At 42.4% G+C, this 20,708-nt stretch overlaps 1 protein-coding gene across 10 annotated transcripts in view; it reads right to left on the bottom strand.

Annotated features, from left to right (window-relative positions):
- Positions 1 to 10,597: 10,597 nt before the first annotated feature.
- Positions 10,598 to 20,708, bottom strand: part of mgat3b (beta-1,4-mannosyl-glycoprotein 4-beta-N-acetylglucosaminyltransferase b) — a 53,745-nt gene continuing 43,634 nt past the window's right edge. For all 10 annotated transcript variants that reach the window (XM_028418398.1, XM_028418611.1, XM_028418821.1 and 7 more), the window contains one exon: positions 10,598 to 20,669. In XM_028418398.1, coding sequence (XP_028274199.1) covers positions 20,172 to 20,669 — 498 coding nt within the window. In that variant the 3' untranslated portion in view covers positions 10,598 to 20,171. The remainder of the gene's footprint in view (positions 20,670 to 20,708) is intronic.

The raw sequence follows: 20,708 nt of genomic DNA, 5'->3' as shown, positions 1-20,708 counted from the left end.
CTGCTGGGATATTCTCCAGCTCAGTGCATAACAATTAAAACCCTTAACCCTACGAGGGAAATGGTATTTATGAGATTTAACCCTAAATATTGGCCAACTCTCTAAATTCAGCAAGCAGGCAAACAAACAAACAAACAAAAACCCATTTCAGATTTTGAAGGACGGCAGATGAGTCTGCAGAATGCCAGCTCCATCTGTTTGGCCATACCTCCCCCATTAGCCATAATGCCGTCCTCTGGGAGGATTTGCAAGAGGAAAAGCAGACTGCAGCATTGTAAATACTTTAAGCCTTTAGTGGAGATCTGAAAAGCTCTACTGGGAACCAACACAGGACATCTTTCCTGGATCATCAGCCCAGGCTAGGGGGAGGCTGTTCCAACATGCAGACAAGCTGCTAGTTAAAAGTGTGTAAAATGTGACCCAGTTTGGAAACTGTCTGACGTTGTTTGACAATTAGAATATTTCCACATAAAATGTTAACATAAGCAGGTGACAAACCCTGCACTGCAATATGAAGGGGAAACAAAGACAAACCAAGGCTGCAAAAACACTACAATAATGAGGTAGTTCAGATTCAAAGTGAAGAGAGACTGTGCACCCAAAGCTTTGAGATAACTGTGCCTGCTTTGTTGCCAATTAAAAATAATAACACAAAAAATTAATTCAGTCACAGAAATTAATTCAACTTTTCCAGGACTGATGAAAACAACCAGCCAGATGAGGCTGTGTGACTCCTACTGTTGTGTCCTTCTACACAACAAACAATTATGGTCAATTACCTCTGGTGACAAGAAGGGGAAGGATACGGGCATAGTCATGGCTCTCAACATGCATTCAGATGATAGACTGAAACAGGGATGCACTCATCTTTGTGTTTGTATGGACATTTTAATTAGCTGTAGTCTCTTTGACCATTGTTATGTTTTAAGGAATACATTTGAAATAAGTATCTATCTAGCATATTGCTGGCTTTCTACAGATAAGTAACATTTCACCTCTGGTTCAGTTTTCAGAGTGACAACTTCAATTTATCTAATGTCCACAACACTTTCTAGATGCTAATATGCGAGTTCAGTTTCTTCTTATGGCAGATATGTACATATGGGCATCCACAGTTGCATAGTTTTTGTTAGAAACATTTTATAAACAGTCTGAAATGGTTGGAGCAGCATAACAATAGCATTTATCCACTGTCTATTATGATTCAAATTTGTAGAGATTTCCAAAAACAAGATTCTAGACATTTGTTGTGTTTCCAAGACGTGGTCAGCCTGAGCAGGAATAGAACTAAGAAGTGAGGTTCAGGCATGTGCAATAAACACATCAATTGAAAACAAAAACAGGAAGAAAAAGGATTAAAACAGCACAAATTAAAGTCAAATTATAAGAATATGGAGACCAACAAGGACCAAAGTGTGGGGCTAGAGCCTGAAAGCAGAGTTTCTGAGTCTGATGACTCACACAAATGCTCCAGAGAAAATGGAGTTGTTGGCTTTAGTTCCTTCATCAACCGCTGAACAATGCTCATGATGAATGTTATTGTTTTAGAGCAGTGGTCATATTTTCTGTGTTACATGATTTTAATTATACCCAATAATAACAACCTGAATCAGTGGATAACTCCTCATACTGACAGGAGCAGAAACACTATAGCTCCCAAACCTCTGATCTTCCCTAACAATCGGAAACTAACTGACAACATTCCTGTGTATAAAAGTAATAGATGTGAAGAGTTACAGCTCCGCAGACACAGCCAGTATCAGCACTCAGAGTATCTGTGAGGCCTTCTGCATTCCTGCAGTTACATAACTGAGCAGGAGGGAAATTAGAGGGTGGAGCTGGCGAGGCGGCAGGAAGGTTATGAGAAATGTTAAGAGACCATGAAGACAGGCTAAAGACACTTTTATTTAAGTCGGGGAGTTTGACAACACAGCTCCAGGCCAACAGCTGTTTTCAGGGCTGACTGCACTGCAGCGCCGCTCTGCCGTAGATTAGAAACAGGAAGCAGGGCCGAATGCCGAGGCAGCCTTCTCCTAATTACAACCACATGACCTCTGACCACACTCATCTGTCAGGAGGAGGCAGGATTGAGGGGCAGATGGAGAAAGAAAGAGGAGCTGGGAGGAAGAGGAAGAAGAGGAAGAACAGGTAGGAGCAAATGAGCAGCTGGAAGGGGTGTAGAAAGAAAAAATAATTAAACCTAAAGCTGAATGAAAACAGGTACGCCAGACCAAAAGACACACTCCAGTTTCCTGACAGGTTCTTCAAATCACTAAATTACAACTCCTGAAAACAGAAAACCACAGAAAACCAACCAAGATATAAATCTAACTCCACAGTTCCTGGATCTACAACCTACTACTGCAGCATAAATAGAGCAGAAGGCATGCCGAGAGCGCTGACTAACCTTTCATACAGCCTCCAAAGTAAGCAACATTTCTGAGCTGGGGAGAGTTAGATTTAGGATGGTGAGGTACAGTGTGTGTGTGTGTGAAACTTAATGGAGACATATTGAGGTCATACGGATGCTGGCACCACTCTGCAGCAGAGTTTTCTTTCCTTCTCCTGACAGTGAAGGAGACTTTCTTGGCATAAAGGACGAAGCGTCACATGCAGATGTTGGTGGGCTACTGTAAGTGCATGAAAACAGACACACACAGCAGAAGAGAGGTCACTGTTGGTGCTATGTTTAATTTAATAATTTAGGTACACACTTTCCATTGTTTGCAGGTTGGTTGCTGTGTGTTGAGTTTTATTTTTTTATAAGACAGCTTGGACCAGGAGAACAGACTGCATGGAAACTATTAAAGAAGTTATGTGTACAGTTCCACAAGATGAAAAATGAAACAAGCAGCTGGCAGCTGTGGGCACCTGCAGTATATACTGAGGAACAATGCAAAATGCTAACACATGTGGAATGGATCCTAATAAAAGCTGAAAGTGCCAAAAGCTTGTGAGACGTCCAAATTAAAATCCCCACCTTTACAGCAGAAATGAGCATGTTTCATTTCTATGGAGGCTGACATATACTAAGGTCGACATAATTCATGCTGTGGGTGCTTTGAGTGACAGGTGGGTGCTAAAATCTAAAATCTGCTCAGGCTTTGTCTCAGCTCTTCTCACGCTCTACCTCCGTGGAGTTAGGTGGACTCAAATAGTGCAACTATGGAGACAACCAGGTCCTCCCTCACTGAAAAACTTATGAGTGACCTTACAGAAGGTTCAGCCATCGTTATTTTTACAGGTAGGATTTGACCTGTGGACTGCTAAGCAGAAGGTTAGGAGCTTGAAATCTCAGCTTAGTGTTTCACACTTTTACAGTCACATCTAGGGTCGGTTCACCTCAGTGACCACAAGAGGAGCTCACACCAGTATATAAAAAGTAGTGTTAATTACATATATTGTCAAACACCACTGTATGGGCAGACGAGCGTCTATCTACATGTAACGTATCCATTATCCAAGATGCCACAATGACTGAAGTATTTCTGCTCTCTCACTGTCTCCCTTCAGCATTTTCCATTGTTGTGTCTCTGTGTCTTCCCATCACCTCTCACTCCTCTCTGTTTCCCTTGTAAAAGCCTCACTTCCTAATAATTGGGTAATGGCTCTTAGGAGAGTACTGCCAGATATGAGGGAGGGAAGGAGGTACGTGGCAGTGCCAGACACTGCTCCACGCTCTGTTGGCCTTGTTTAATCTTGCTGTGAAGGTCGTGAGGTGTGCAAAGACATGCAGATTCAGGTCTGTGCAAATGAGGCAAAATCTTATGTTGAGCCAGTGGAGCAAAGCAGGTTCAGAGCATGAGTTGTACCTTTAATGACAAAATCTGGAAATAGTTCAACTGTAGCACAGAAACATCCAGGAAGTTGCTCTAAGGACAGGTACTTCCAAATATACCGATACAAATTAACTAATTATCAAATTCTTCTTGTCACATATCAAATCTTATTCAGTTTGACTTGCAAGGAAATAACATTTTATGAACAAACATACACTCAGATCTGTCTTTGGTCTGATTATTCTCCTAACAAAATGCTGTCCCAGTCTGAAAATGAGACAAGAGGCACGATAAACTAGATTATCAATTAACAAAGAGCAAAAAAAAGATCCTTGTTGATCTCACAGCTACAGGGTAACCTTTGAAACAGCATAATTCCTTTTTTGTACTGCCAGTATTTCTGTTCCATCCCAGAGGAAACGGGGCCAAGGTTCCCTGGAGGACACAGGTTTCTTCTCAGGCACATGCTGAACCAGAAAAAAACACCTCTTTGCTCTGGCTTATCTCTCTATCAGAGACTAATTTAGTCATTTTAGTTTTCCAGAGCCAGAAAAAGGGGCAGCTGACAGGGCAATCCTCAAGGAAAAGGATAAGGTTTCTCCTCTGATCCTGGCCCTGCCCCAATGCTCTCTCTGAGCTAAAGAACAAAATACTGACTCCTAAACACACTTGCCAGGTCAGAGCTCTTCTGCTCCTCGCACAGTGTGTGTTGAGTTGGGAATGAGAAAGCCGACTCTCTGGTCAATACACAGACTTCTCCTGTGTCATAGCCTGCTTAGCAGGATGTGTGAGTAGTGTTGCCAAAACCGATGACGTGGGTTTTATGAGGATATAAGTGCCTGAGCAAAGTAAGACTCTCATTTGTCAGGCACTGAGACACAGGCCGGAATTACCTGGTGTCACTTACATTGATTTCATAGGTCATTCCTGGCCTTAATCCTGGGTGAATTTGTCTTTAATCTCTAAAGTGAAAATCCCTCTGGAGTTTGCCTAACATGTCTCGCCAAATGTTCCATTTAAAGATGTGTGAAGTGTAAATCAACCTGCACATACAGCACCTTTTTACCTTATCAGTTTACAAAGCCGTCTACACACACGCACGCACACACTGACATGCCCTGTGCTGGTGACTAGAGGACAACACCAGAGACATTTTTTTCAGGTTAAGGACGGAAGAGTCTGTAGTTCACCCAGTTTTTAGTGTATTTTAATAGAAAAACAAGATGCTTGTGACATTTGTGATGGAAAAATAAAGTAAGAGTATAGCTACCATGAGTTATATAAAAAAAAAACTTGCAAACATGGACCTTATTGGGCTCAAACAGAGCTTTTGAGAATCTCCACATGCAGCACGTCACTCAAACCAATATATACTCCGTCCACATTATTAGAAAATCAAATCACACCTGTGCATGTCTGCAAGCATTAACAGTGCATGTGCATTTATCTACATCAGCTTCATATTAGGCTACAGTGAGTGTTTTTCTGCCTCGGGCAGCTCACTGATTATCAGGTGGCTACATGTCGGTCATACAGTACAGCCATGACAGACATACAGGATACCTCTTTAGGAAAAGGTTATGGCTTCATAATCTGACAAAAACATTTACTAGACATGAAGTGGTTAACATGATGTAACAAGCACCTGGAAGGCCCTGTAAGGCAGAAATCTGATACATATGAAAGAAGACAACACTGATGTCAGTTGTGTTCCCAAATTCAGTCCGAGCTGAGCTAATCCCACGCTAAATACAACTGTTATACTGAAGTGCGGACGTGTAGAACAGCGTTTAGTGGTTTTTGTGTGAAGTTAGCATGGTAATTAAGAAGTCTAATGTTGAAGGCTGATGTTATCATTATCATGTTAACTGGTATTATTTTATCTCTTCATACAACACTGACTGTGTGTACAATAAACAGTGACACATGCTGAAAATAATCCATGTCAAGAATGAACCACCCAGCTGTAAATATTTTGCTGCACAGCTGCTCCTTGTGTGTCTCTCTCCAGTGTCTGCATCATGCAAAAGGATTATTATAGCTTGTTAGTGGGGCTCTTAATCTGCTGATCCCAGAAAAGTAAATATCTGTAATAAAGGTCATCTGGATAATGTTTGGCCAAATTGCCTAATATTAAAACTGCCATGTAACATGTGGTGGTGCATGCAGGAATTTTAATGACGACAAAGCTATATTTATGTGGATATTTCACAACGCAAACAGGTGTTGAGATAGGACCATGATCCCTGAAATAATGGTGTAAAATAAATACATGGTGTATAGAGTGCTTTAACTGTTAGCAGCCATTGTGGCAAGGTACCAGCCCCAGAAACGTGTGTCCTAAGTAACTTGTAAATGACAACATTTCGGATGTTGTGATAGCCCACACTGGTGAGGCTGTGGCCACACTGTGGTCCCCCTGAGTTTATTCTGATGCACTTTGACTCAGCAACCATCTTGGGCCTTTGTCTGTGGTGGACAGCCACTTTACTCTGCCCGAACCTCCTGCTGATGCTGTTGCAAAGCTGAGCTGACCCACAACAATGCCTGCAATGATGCAGACACATAACCTGCAGGTACTTATTTAGCCGTGCACACACACACAACATGACGGGCTGTCTGGCTCCATTTTTTTGGGTTACAAATTACAGACTTGTTTTGCCCTAGTTAGCCTGACCCCACCCTGTGTCTTTCTAAAAAAACACACAGACAGCTCCATGCAATATAGAAGCAATACTGATCCATTCAGCCCGAGGCCTCCTGTAATCCCTGCCATCCAGCGCTGCAGCAGCTATCCACAGTTTTCTATCTGCAGGAGGTTTGTTTGAGTTGTTATCATTGATGCTGACACACAAGGCCTCCAAGCTCTCTACCGCCTGGCTTTTCTGTAATTATTGCAGCATTTCAGCTTAATTTAGTACACTGTAGAGAATTTCAGGAAAATGACTGCACGCAAAATTACTAACACAGTATATACAGTAAGTTTGGGATCATGTTTTAAATGATGTAAGTGAATTCCTTTGCAGTCACTGCTGATGTGTCAAGTAGTGTGACAAATGACAGGAAGAACATAACTTGTCCCAAATTAGGCCAGAATTCAGTGGAAAACACTGGAAATAGATGCAGGACTGAGCCAGGAAATGTTCTTATTTCCAGTTGCAGAAACGATCATAAGCGTTAAAGCATTCGTATGAACCCTGCATCCAAAATTACAAAAACAAATATTAAGTGATTTGTGGCACAAAATGACACAATAATCACTGGGCGAAGGGTTCAACTGCCTATTTATTAACAAGCAGTTTACTTGCTGCAGTCTTGCTGCAACAATGGCTGAGGAGCAAGAAAGAGGAGAAAGAGAAGGAGGTATGATTTATTTAAAGTACAAAGGATTTTACACACAGTGGCATGCATGTACACAGGAGTTCAATAGAGGTGCAACATCCTGTTCTACCAAAAATCATTGAAGTTCATTTTTTCCTCATTAATGTACGCACAGCACTCCATATTGAGAGAGAAAATCACAGAATTGTGATTGTGATGTTTGCTGATGTATTAAAAAGAAAAAGTGAAATATGACATAGTCTAAGTATCAGAGCCTTTGCTCTGACTCTCATATATTGAATTGAATTGGTGCGTCCATTTCTTCAGATGGTTCTACACCTTCATTTGAGTTTGGACTTGATGAGAAAAGACACACACCTGTCTGTATAAGACCTGACAGCTCACAGTGCATGTTAGAGCACATGAGGATCATGAGGTCAAAGGTCAACTGTCTGAGCGAGAGGACAGAAGGGGGTCTGAATACTTTCTGTACCCACTGTACGTCCCAAACCTCACCCACTGTCATGAACTTTAGGTGGAATGAGAATCATGAACACACATGTAAGAGCTTCTTTCAAAGGATGGTTGTGCTCAGCCTTTGGTTCATTGCCATAGTAAGACCAAATCTCACTGCAGAAAGCAGAATTAACTGGAGTGTTTTGGTTGTGCACGATGTAAAAGAAAAAAAAAAACGTTCTAAATTGATATGTTCTTCCTCTTCTGCTTAAAACAATTCAAAATACCAAGAAATACTTCTATGGAGTCACAGGTCAGTCAAACACAGTGGAACGATGGCTGCAGCAATTAAATAAAAATATATAAATAAAAAAGTGGAATGGAAATATTTGGGGCTCGTGTCAAACACATCACTGTGCTGTGTAAAGTTTCCAATAGCGCTACAATGCTGTTCCTGCATAAGCACTGCCAGCTCCTGTCCCACTTCTAAAACCGCAGCTGACTCCACGTCACCTCTGTGACGGGACGGAGCACAGTGGGAGGATATTACTGAAGTGTTTGCATGTTATCAAAATAATGAACACATTTCTTTTATTTGGATGAATCATGAAGCAACCCGCTGCAGATATTTTGCTGCACAGCTGCACCTTGAGCTCTTCATTCCGGTGTTTACATTATGTCGAAGGTTTATAGCTCATTAGCAGTGCTGTCATTTAGTTCTAATAAAGGAGACTGCATGTCAGACAGACTATCATTTTGTGGGCGTGTCACTGCTTGGTTAGGTTGAGGCAACAGAACTACTTGGTAAGGTTTGTGTTTTAACAAAGTTGTGAACACGCTTCTCTGCTATTGGCTAACCATGTTGCTATGTCCCTATCATGTCAGGGAGATTTTTAAGTGCACTTACACACATGACCACAAGAGGGCGCATTGTTACATCAATAAATGTTAATATATGTTAATATAATAAATGTTTTTTTTTTTTTATTTTTTTAAACAGCATGTTGCACAATCTAGGTTTAATTCAGACATATACATGCTTGAGGCAGAGCAGTAATTTCTGTAATTATGCATCATTTTCTGTAAATCACAGTGTCCTTTCAGATGCTCTATGGCTGCACTCTACAGAATGACAAAATCACAATGTAACAAGAGAGTTCATGCTGTTCTGCTTCAGGCAGCCATTTATCTTTCCTGCAGGGAATATTATGCTTCCGTTGGTGTTTTATTTGCTGCTCTCCTGCTTCATAATTCTATTTTGCACTACAATATATTTAATTATGTGCCCCTGTTCCCCATAAAAGGCTTACTTACTGTCATTTTGGAGAAAGCATTTTAATTAAATGGCCATTAGCTGCTGAAGGGAAGAATACAAAAAAAGGATATTAAAATAATGAGATGAGATTTATTGATTACTGCTGATTGGAAAGTCAATAAATGAAGGCTACAAATAATGAACAGAAACCAGTGTTAATGCAGTGATTATACATTATTATGCTGAAGTACAGTGTGCACTGTTTCTTTCAGCACTTTGAACTTTAAATATTTACATTTCAGGAAGGTAGAATGTAGATCTGTTTACATGTAACCATCTGACCACAATGACTGATGACATAAGCTCTATATGCCCTAAGGCTGTTCTATCGATGCCTGTGAATTATGATTGAAATCTGAATTTAAACAGTATGATTTCTGCCATTACTCAAATGCTACCTTTAAAGGAGCTCGCTGTCAGTCATGAAAGCCACTGCCTGAAAGGACCCCCACGTCTCAGCAGGCAGCTCGGCTGAATACTACATGATGGGTTTGGACTGATGAGGGCGGCCGTCAGTGCCGGCACTGTTTGTTGGAGCCTTTCCTCGGAATCAAATGTTACTTTGATTCCTATGGCATTCCTCATGTATAAACAGGGATCTGTTAAGAGTTGTGTAAGTACAGAGGGAGCTAACTGTAACAATGAGGTTTAACCTGCTGCAGCTGTGTTCCTGATGAAAAGCAGGATGGTTAGGGGGATGGTAATATATAGGACGTAATAACAAAAATACCTGGCACACATAGCAGACAGCCCCTTTTTTGTTTTAGTTTTATAAACTGTATGAAGAAGCAGAGTGGCATTTTTTTTGTGATTACCCTTCAGCGTACATTTTCAGTCACCCTGCTGTGTATCTGGGTATCTTCCATGTCATGCTCCCTGCATGCAGCTGCTGCCTGTGTGGAAGTCTGCAGATATTTAAAGGCATTTTGTTGGTGGCCTATTGTCTCCACTTGAGCAGCAGTACATTCCTTGGTCTGCGTGGCTGGGCTGGGAGCTGTTACACCCTGGTCCACTGTGGCTGTTCTGGCACTTAGAGTGGACATTAACCAAATGTTTAGACATAAAGTCGCTCTCTGTTCTTCCAGCAGGATGTATCATGGCCTCAAATGACACGTTTTTTTTGGGGCAGTTGTGGTCGAAGCTATAGACAGCTGCGTGTGTTATGATTATTATTTTTGTGTTTTAGTTTAATGGTTGCACCCACAGGTTGATGATTTGCTCTGGTAATTCCGTCACTGGCAGTCACAACAGGTGGCATCGCACTGCTATAAAGCCTGGTATTTAATTTTATATTTTTTTTGAATGTTCAGTTATTCAAATTATTTTGGATTATTTAAAAAAAAGGGTTAGGGTAAAAGAGGAGGTTCACAGCCTCAGATCAATATGTCAGTCCTGCCGTGTCAGTTCTATAAAAGGGTTCATCTTGCAAATATGAATCAGTATTCTCTGTTACGACTGTATTAAATGTGTATTTGAAACTTGGACGTTAGTTATGGACAGCATTTAATTAAACCCACTTTCAATTTGGAGCTTGGAGCATTAAAAGATTCATTTAAATTACAGTGATGTTTGCACTGTGAGGCATCCTAATGAGATGTATTGATGTGTGTTGCAGTGCTGCCCTCTAGTGAGACGAAGGGCGGATGATGTAAATCACAGCAATATAGTCACTATACAGAACATCTGCAAACACAAACACACAAACAGAACACACCGACTGGCACTGTTAAAATTTTAAAATTAATTTATTATATGTTTTTGTCATAGAACTCATTACTTTTTGTTCATGGTTAACATACAGCCATTCATATAGAGAACAAATGAGTTTTTAATTCATCATTTTCAATTAACTTAGAAATTTACACTCTTCTGTGTGACCCCGCAGAGGAGAAAAATATCCTTTTTTTCAAAAGTGTCTCACTTATGTTTTTTTTTGAGGGAAAAAGGCATATTGCCTCCTCCTCCTCCTCCTCCTCTTCGTCTCCTGTTCTCTTTCTCTTCATTTGGATGAATGGAAGTGGAGGCGAGGGAACACCTGAACACACTGGCACAATGATGAACACAGGCAGAGGGGCTGATGTGCACTGTGAGCTGAACACAGAGCCACTAAACACACCCAGTCTCTCGTTTTCTTCTTCTCTTATACAGTAAGCCACGGTGTGCACACGAGCACACACACACACACACACACAAACTCGCTCTCTCTCTCTTCCACACAAACACACACTTTCCTCCAGAGACCCATCAAATAATTTCAGAATGACAGAAAGAAAACAAACAAAAACGACCCCAGAAACAGAATAAAAACCCAACGAAGATATAAAAAAATAAAACTATGTGACCATTTACAATCATTATCAGTGCATGGGGATAGAGGGCGGCAGGAAATACAGGTTGTTACTGTAGAAGCAGGATACGCTCATATGCATCCACCGGTGTCAAAAAGAAAGGGGTTTGCAGTTGTAATCTCCCCATTCTCATTAAACAAAAAAACAAAAAACAAAGTGCTGTTGAATTTTACCAGGATTCCCCCCCCCAAAAAAAAACAAAAAAAACAAAAACAAAAAAAACACACTAACACTAACCTACTTTCCTGTAAACCGTATTTTTTCTCCTTTTTTAGCACAACAAAGCCTGGGTAAAGAGTGAAGAGCTAATTCTGGCAAACCGGCGGGAGGGTGGAGGGGATTAGTTGGATATGGACCTGGCAACCAGCCCTGTTGGTTAATTGGCTGCAGACAGCACTCTGCCCCGGGGACAGGAGACCGGGTGGCTGCACCATGCCGAGTGCCAGTCATCTGCCAAGGCTGTGTTGTCAATGTGTGTGTGTGTGCCTGGACAACATGGTTGTCTCGTCAATGTTGTCTGTCCTTCTTTCAAGGACAAGATGGACAGAAGGTACATCTGTGGTATATGGGGGAGACCTGCATGACGCCTCCTAGTGGTCACTACTGTGTGGGGACAAGCCAGTGTGTGTGTGTGTGTGTAAGCAGATGCAGACGATGTGTCACTAAGCAGCAGCAAATGGGCGGGCAGTCATACAGGAACAGTTTTGTGGTTTTATTTTTAACAATGTGTTATTTGTGTCTCTTCAAAGATCTTTCTTTTTTTGCTTTATGGAGTAAATATTTTTATTTTTAAAAAATTATTATCTATTTTGGAAATCTGCTGCCATTTGACCCCCAGCCTGACTGCTGATGCTGCTTATTGAAGCTGTCCTACAACAAACACCAGTGACTGTATCAGTAATAATGAACCCTTGCAATAATAACAATAAAAAAATAACCCTGTTCAAGAGACATACGTTGCCTGACTAACATATATACATATACACACATGTGTATGCACAAACAAAACAAAACAAAACAAAACAGAACCAAGTCCCTCAGATAAGGTGCAATTTAGCATTTAACAAGCAGAAGTAGCATCTGCTTTTCAGCATGCAACTCAAATAGAAAGCTTTTATTTCAAATATTTTATATTTTTTGACATCTTTGTCTGCTTGGAGGGGAAAAAACACACACACAAAGTGTAAAACCAGCACCAGTTTGCTGTGTGACAGACACACAACTTTAAAGACCACACATGGACAAAACTAGCAGTTTTGTTCCCTGCATCCTGGGTTGCTCTAGGGTCAGGCCCAAACTGGTTCTGAGTGGCTAAGCAATGACAAAAAAATGTTTTTTGGTCACACAATGGCAAGCCTTCATAGCGATCACATAACAGCGAGGGCACAAACAGAGAGCCTACAGTAGTCTGAGTGTCTGACCAGCACAGGACATGGCCACAATCAGACCACAGTAAAAAAAAACAGGAGCTGCACTGTGTGAGTGTGTGAGTGTGTGTGATTGTGAGATAGAGAGCATGTAGGTGCTGGAGTTATCCCCTAAATGAAGATAAGAAAACATATTCAAATGAAAGCAACCAAATCAAGTGGTTATCTGATGCTCACAAGGTGAACAGGAAAAGATGTCATCAAAAAAACAAGATGGCTGCCACAGTATGAAGTCCCCTTTTTTACGGCATCAGAGGAGGTAAAAAATCTATAGAAAGTCTATTCTAGCAGTAGGCCGGGACAGTGCTTATGAGCTTACATAGACACATTCACTCACATACACAACACCGCCTTAAAAAGACATTAAATACAAGCTGCCAAGTGGATGAAGTTACAAAATAAAAGTACAAAACAAAGTTAAATAGAAAAACAGAGACACTCATCACCACTCGTTCTCTGTTCCTCAGACTTCCACCACAAAACAATATTAAAACATTTCAAAGAAAACCCCAGAAAGAAAACACAAAACGATTGACTTCACATAAAAGTGCAAACCAAAACAAAAAGGACAGAGGCTTCAAATGTGAAAAGTCTGTGATTGTAAGGATCCCTCCCTCTCTCCCTCTCTCTCCCTCCCTCCCTCTCTCTTTCCATCCTTGTCTCTGTTTCTGATTGCAGGGAATTCAAACCCCTCTGGAGGATCACCCTCTCCCTCTTTCCCTCCCCTTCATTTGCCTTTTTCTAACCCCAGTCGCCCTCTCTTTCTCTGCCTCTGCCTCAGTCCAGGTCAGGCTTCTAAGGAAGGGGAAGTTTCTGAGAATTGCAGGGAGGCTCGGGTTACAAAGTGGATCACACACACAAGCAACAGAAAAAGGAGCGAACTGGCACAACATGGACAAACGTTTGCAGACATCTCAACATTACACTGCAGTGTGTGGGCATCAATCAGCTGCTAAACTTCCTAAGGGAAGGACGCAGTCAAAAAATATTACAATGAAGGCACAGATTTATTCATTTAGCATCTTTCTAAGAATGTGTTTTAAACTCCCTTGTGCTCTTGTGATTGGCTGGAAGTAGGCGAGGCACCAGACAGTATGTAGAATTATATACGTTGCCTGTATGTCCACATACATTTGTCCATGTGGTGTAGTTTGTCTCTCTCACACACACACACACACTCGGCCCTGATGGCATCTGATCTGCAGCCAGGTGTCGGCGTGTCTGCTCGCCCGACTCTCCGCGCGGGTACGTGTCACCGGGTCCATCTGTCTCAGCTGTGCTGCACTGACTTTCATCTTTCTGATCTGCCTTGTCACAACATATGGACTCCTGGACCGGACTCGTCCCACACCCACCCCTATGCCAGCAATCTGTGCTGCAACACATTCACAAGTGTTACGACTTAAGGAAAACACACACACACACACGTGTCATACAAATTCAACACACATTCAACCTGACATGTTTACAAGGTTACTGTAAATGTTTCCACTGTGATATATAGGAAATTATTGTCCAGACAACGTTCACACAAGTTGGCTCCTTTTGTTGTTCCTCCGCATCTTTTAATACTTTAAAGTTCACCCAAACGTCACCATGCAGGTGCTATTGGTCTGCATTCACTGCTGTACAATGAATCTTTTGTAGGTTTCACAGGAACAAAACATCAGTGTCCCCGAGAACCCACTGCCAGTACTGACACCATTTCCATTCATCACCAAACATTGCTTTTGTTATTTGTGCGCACTGACCCTTTAACAACATTTAGAACCGTATTACAAGTTGGTGTAATGCTACCAAATGGTAGACTGAAAGTCAGAGACCTGCACTCGATGTGGTGCAGTGCTTGTGTTGAAAGCCTGAGTACTTTTCAATCAGCGGTGACACATCAGTGCAGCTGTCGGAGTGAATGTGGTGCAGACTGTGGAATGCGAACACTTTCCGTCGCTTACATGAAGAGAATAATAACATGTTTACAGCCAAGATGACAGCCTGATGGGAGTCTGGGGCATATTCCTAAATCCTTAACTCAAGAACTTTGATGTGAAGAGCTTAAAGTGTTCACTCTGGTTTAGTAAGTTCTTCACACTTATGGACTTAAGCATATATGAGCCGATGAGACGAAACTAAGGAAACATGGTTCTACTTTTTCACGATTTTCTACTAGTCCCACACTTTCAAGCCTCATGCAGGAGCCATCAAAAAGAGCAGGAAGAAAGAAATGACTTGAACAACAGAGTCAAAAAAGGACCCCAGTAAAAAAAAAAGGACCTCTTTTCTCTGCACCCCCGCACCACACTCTCTTTGATTTCCGGCCTGCTTTTGCTGCTAATGTTTCTTGGAAAAGATCAATCAGTGGAAGCCACAGAGCTGGCAGGGGTCCAGAGCCATGAAGGCATGTAAGGCCCGTAGACAGGCAGCCAGTCGGCTACTCTGTGCAGCAACAACAGATGGGGTGGGGTGGGGTGGGGGGGGGGGGGTACAGAGGTGGTGGTGCCTGCAGAAACACATCTGTACAGGATGCACACACAAGCTGAACGCTACAAACATGTGTTGATGGTTGAAGTGCGTGTGCCGAGAGGAGGGCCGGACCAATAGGAAGGCTGATAGTGATCTATTTAGACTGATGTTTCTGATTTCTGTAAGGTCTGCAGGATCTGATCCCTGTTAAAGGACCATTTCACCGAATGTAGACATACAACTCAGTTTAGTAGTGGAGGCTTACTCCCACTCAGACTGTGACCTGTGACTGTGATCATCAGACCTGATGATGTCATGGTGATATCATCAGGATTATCTCAGTTTGGCCCTGGAGATTTCCATTTTCAAGAAAGCCGTAGTGACATGGGCTGTGTCCGGGATATATAATAACACTTTACTTATTTTGGCTGTTATCCAATACTAGTAGTAATCTAAGGCATAGCTGCACTTACATCCTATGTTTAGAAGAGAACACTTTCAAACACCAGCCTTCCAAAAAGGTTTATTTCCTGTTACTAATATCAATAACTGAAAGAAAATGAAGCTGGTGCTGAGCTGTTTCCTAGCAACGGAAACACCAAGCATGTCTGCAGCAGCATCGCTCTGTCTTCTGTACAGTTTTACATTTTATACTTAATGTATTCACTTAGTTCAAATCACATGCAACAAGCAGCTGGACGCATTGCAGATCATTTGTTTGTGGACTGTTAAAAATGCTGAGATGCCCTAAAGTTAGCTGTGGTAGACTAGATATCACCAGGTGGGAAAAGCCAACAGTGTCTTGGTTCATAAGATTACTCTATGCTGAATTTGTCTTTATCCTTCATCTCTTTGTTTACATTTTCTGTCAAGCAATAGACTTGCATAGTGTTAATTACACACACTTTGGTCTGACAGGTTACTATTTTTGACAAAAATGTCAAATGACTTTTGGCTGTACTTTAGTTCTGCCCATGAATGTGGTTTCTGGAGTGTTTGCTTGTGGATTTTTCATGGACACAGTGTGGTTGCTGAAATGGCAATTGTGTAATCCAGAGGTGAGAGAGGGCGACCTGTTTTAGTGTGTCAACACAGTGTGAATCCTACGAGAGAACTGCAGAAACCCAAATTGAAAAAAAACAACAACAAAACAAAAAAACAGCAAATAACAGCTTCAGATATATGTAAGTGCTGTAACACCTGCCTCAGTCTGCTGAAGTGTCCAGACCCTCCTGTCCGTATATCAGCCTCTATGAAGCCACGGCGAGCGCAGCGAGGCGGCACAAACACCGCTTCGCTCTTTCAACATCACAACCTCATCTACACTTAAACTGTCACTGGTTTATAGATTTTCTCTTACAGGGATGATGAGCTGCTCCCTTCATTTGGACGCTTTTCATTTCATCGCCACGATGACTCTCCCTCATCAAAGTGAAAAATCAAAGGCGTTCAGTCAAGCTTATTACCTCCCTCCTCTCCCCCGTGTCATAACCACGCTTCATCCAATAAGAATGAGACTAGGAACAGAGGTGAAAGGGTTATTTGTAAGATGTCTTTTTTCTGGGTTGCATTCGTCAGCTTTGAATTAAAAAGAACTTTTTTTTCTTGATTTTAGTCTAAAAAAGGTTTTTCCTGCCTAGCTGTTCTGCTCGCCATGCAAATTGTCTACATACTGTGATGAGCCAGTCAAAGTGAAGACAAACACTGGGTAATCACATGCACAGTGTGTGTGTCACTATTCTCAGCTCTGCAGTGCTGTGACATTTAGTGAAAATGAAAGAGCAATGGAAGATTATGCTTTTTAAAAAAGTAAAGTCCGGTTCTGCACAATGAATGAAGTGGCTGTCTACCCTGTGCACTCCCTCACCTCTTATCCTATTGGTCAGGCTATCTTGGTTGATGACCTCAGACCTCAGTGATCTCAGGAACTCATCAAGGGGATTGTTGCCATAGTGATAACGGGGTAACAGACTGAGGGGAAGTAATCCCAGCTTGTCTTTCAAAAGGCCAGACACCCATATCTGGCATGAATCGCCCATACACGCACACACAATGATTTAAACGTGCATGGCATGCACGCACATATGCAAACACGCATGCTGTTCACCAGATGTGCAGCCTGATTGCAAAGGCCTGATGTTCATTACATTTTTTTTTGGCAGGGCTTAAACACAAACACACCCCGGTCCAGGATGGTGTTTAACTTTAAAGCACAAATGTCTTGTTTTTGTGCAAACAGCAAAGTGCAGATGTGAGGGTGAACTTGTTTTTCACCACAAAGACAGACAGAGGGAGTCTGCACAGCACTGTGGTTTGCAGCCTTGAGGTCAGAGGAATGTAGGCAAGCCTTTGTTTTGAATCAACTTTGACTAATTTCAGATTAAATGTTGAACTCATCAAAGGGGTTTTGCTCAAAAAGCTATAAAATGTTGTCAGCTTCTCTGCTCCTATTGCCAAAAAACAGAGCACATAAAAAGGCTGCTAAAGGGTTAACCCAGGATCCAAGCTGCCTTTAAAAAAATCCATCATCTGCTTCATCATTGTTCCATCAATCATCATCAATCATCTCTCAAAAGGCAGAAAATCAAATTTAGACACAAAAAGCTTCACATCCAGCATTGTTGTCGCCTCATGTCAAATCCTATTTAAAGCTCATTTCCCTGCAGCCCCTCTGGGTTTGGATGGCAACACTGAACCCTGAACAGCTGCCGCCACAGACCACGCTGCCATCGAGGCCACAGAACAGGCTTGACACAACTGTCGAGAGGCCCGTTGGCTAATCTCCTATTTTTCCCCACTATGAGTTTGCAGCCATGAAGAAACAGCATCAGACAATTTATGATTATAGGTGACAATAAGGAGGTCTGGGTTCAACATCTGACTCAAGGGCACTTCAAACTGTTTCTGAAAAGGAGCATCTTAAGCATTCTGAGACAATCTGAATCAATTAAAGCTACAGTATCAGAATTTCTAGGTTCTGAGTCCTATCCTCACCCCTTAGCATCTGATTAAGTTTCCTACCTTTCTTTTTTTATTCTTCTTGAAGACCCTCTCACCTTGAGAGCATCTAGCCTGGAGCTGATGTAAACAGTATCTGTAAAGCCCAGACAGGCGTGGCAGTAGCAGATGGTGAAAACAGTCAATCTGCAGTTAAAAGAAAAATCAATGAGTTTGCTCCTTTTTTGATCGGTACTGGTATGGCTTTCTTAACCGCTCCGAAGCACTGCAAAATACTGCTCCTATGATTTCCCTGCCCTTGAAAAGAACAGTCCACACACAGAGAGAAAAGTAAGTTTGCCAAATTGTCCACAACATCACAGACTACCGCCAAACAATCTGGGATGGGGACTCTGGCTTTTGGCCACATCGACAGCTGTTGACGGCAAGAAGAGGGCATGATGGCTCCTGCCGAAACATTCGGATGATAGTGATCTATGGGCAAAAAGAGGAAAGCATCGCCATGGTAACAACAGCCATGTCCTGTCAGGACATGGGGGGAAGAGAAATGAGGCAGAGAGAAGACAAATAGACCCCTATTACTGAAACGGGACATTCTTGTGCGGATTAACACTAAATAGATATACTGATTGTGTGAATGTATGGGTCAGTGAGAGTCAGAGGGTGTGATGTTGAACTTCCTGACACAGAGTGGAATGTGTAGAGAAGGCAAACAATAAGTGAAGAGAAAAAAAACGCCTTGTTAATGAGGACTGAGAAAAGAGGAGAAAACTAAGAAGAGTCACTTTTATAGTCTTAGATTGGCAGCATATTTAAATCAGGGGCACCTGCAGTCTGAACACTGACCTTGTCTGAACACTGCCTGATGTGAACCCACCCACTCATCTTAACAGCACCCATCCTGTCTCCCTTTTTCACATACTTTAGTTTCCAAGGAAACAAAGTTATCTCAGCTGCTGAATGGATAGGGAGACGAACACTCAAGGGTGCAGGGTCTGGATTGTTCTCGGATCGGACCGACGCAATAATGGCAACAGAATCAGATGCCATCAACGGGGCATGATTTATTCAGAGCTGTCTGTGAGCTCTGGGAAACACACATTCACACACACAACCCTGCAATACTCGTGCATCAGCAGACGCTTTTCTTTCCTTTTCATCACAGCTCTCTTCCTTCCTCATTATCCTCCTTTCTTTTTCATCTACTGTCTCCTCTGCGTTGTCTTCCCATCTTACAAGTCTGTCTCCCCCTGCCTCCTTCCTTCCTCTCCCTTTCCCTCCCCCTTCACAGCCCAAAACTTCACAACATGACACAGAGAAAGACCACACACACTTGTTTTTTTAAACAACCACGCAGACAGATCTAAGGTGCATGTAGATGAATTTGAGTATATATATATATGAGCTAAGACATCTCCACTGAGTCATTCCTTTTGGCGATAGGTGTTCCAGTGGCATTTTAAATAGGGTTTATCATTTTCTACTGAGACCCACGAGTAATGATGTATCTGAACAGGAGTCTGTGTGGAAAAGGAGGTCACCAAATATAACAGGAAGACATCTGAAAGTGTAGAGTGAGGCGGGAACATCAGCTGATCTGTAAACTTCAGTAAACGCGGACAGAAACAAAACAGTCCTTCACTTCCAAGTTTCTCATCTCCACAGGTCTCACACGCCTGAGAAATATCCCTGGCTTTTCCTTAAAGCTGCCCCTTTTCTCTCAGAGAACAGGCGTGTCGAATTGGCGGGTGAAGAAAGGGAGGACATGGGCGGGGTGACAAAAAGAGAGATAGCTTGGCTTCTCCCTCAAAAGGGGAGGAATGAAGAAATCTATGATTTTGTTTATCCAGTGGTTGTACCCTCTCAATGCTCTTTTCATAAATCCATGGTGGATGTGATTCAGTGTTCCCTTTTTTTTCAGCCCAAAATAATGATTTTTAAGAGATTTTATATCCCTGCAACGTCAGTGCTGCCTGGTGGAGATACATTTATTTTCACTCCAATGAGAGTTGTTGTTCATCAGTACTGTTCCAGCCCCCAAATCCAGTGCTGAGACCTCACTTAGGCCTTACTAGTTATTTCAGGCATTTTTAACCGAGCTGAACTCCTAGCCCTCGTTCTGTCTGGACACTTTGACGTAAGGGTTCTCCAGGAGGTAGTGGTACCTGTCATAGTGCTCCATCATGTACTTGGGGGCGTACATGTGTTCTTTGGGGTCCGCAGGGGGGTATTCGTGCACAGAGCCATCAAACCAGCCCCCTGTCCGGATCAGATCGCGGATGTAGTTGAGATCGCGTTTGTCCTCGTAGTCGCCCCACCGAGGGAAGTCTCCATTCTGTGCTGACACCAGTTTGAAGTGGATCCCCTCGGGTGTGAAGCACCAGGAGCAGTGCCAACCGGCGAAGTGGAAGGGGCTGCCCACTGACCACTGCACCAGGATGTGGCCCGTGTCGTTTTCATACTTGCGGAATCCAGGCATGGTGTAATACTCGCGACGCCGCAGCCTGATGCCATCGCCGTCGTAGACTTCACGTAGCATCCCCAACGTGCAGCCTGCCATCACTTCGAGAGACCCAAACTGCTTCCAGAAAAAACCATACAATGACTGGACACAGAGAGAGTAGAAAAAAGATAATTAGACACG

The sequence above is a fragment of the Parambassis ranga genome, chromosome 1 (assembly GCF_900634625.1).
Source record: "Parambassis ranga chromosome 1, fParRan2.1, whole genome shotgun sequence".
NCBI lineage: Eukaryota > Metazoa > Chordata > Actinopteri > Ambassidae > Parambassis > Parambassis ranga.
Note: the sequence above shows the minus strand (reverse complement) of the source record. Positions and strands in the feature narration are given on the sequence as shown.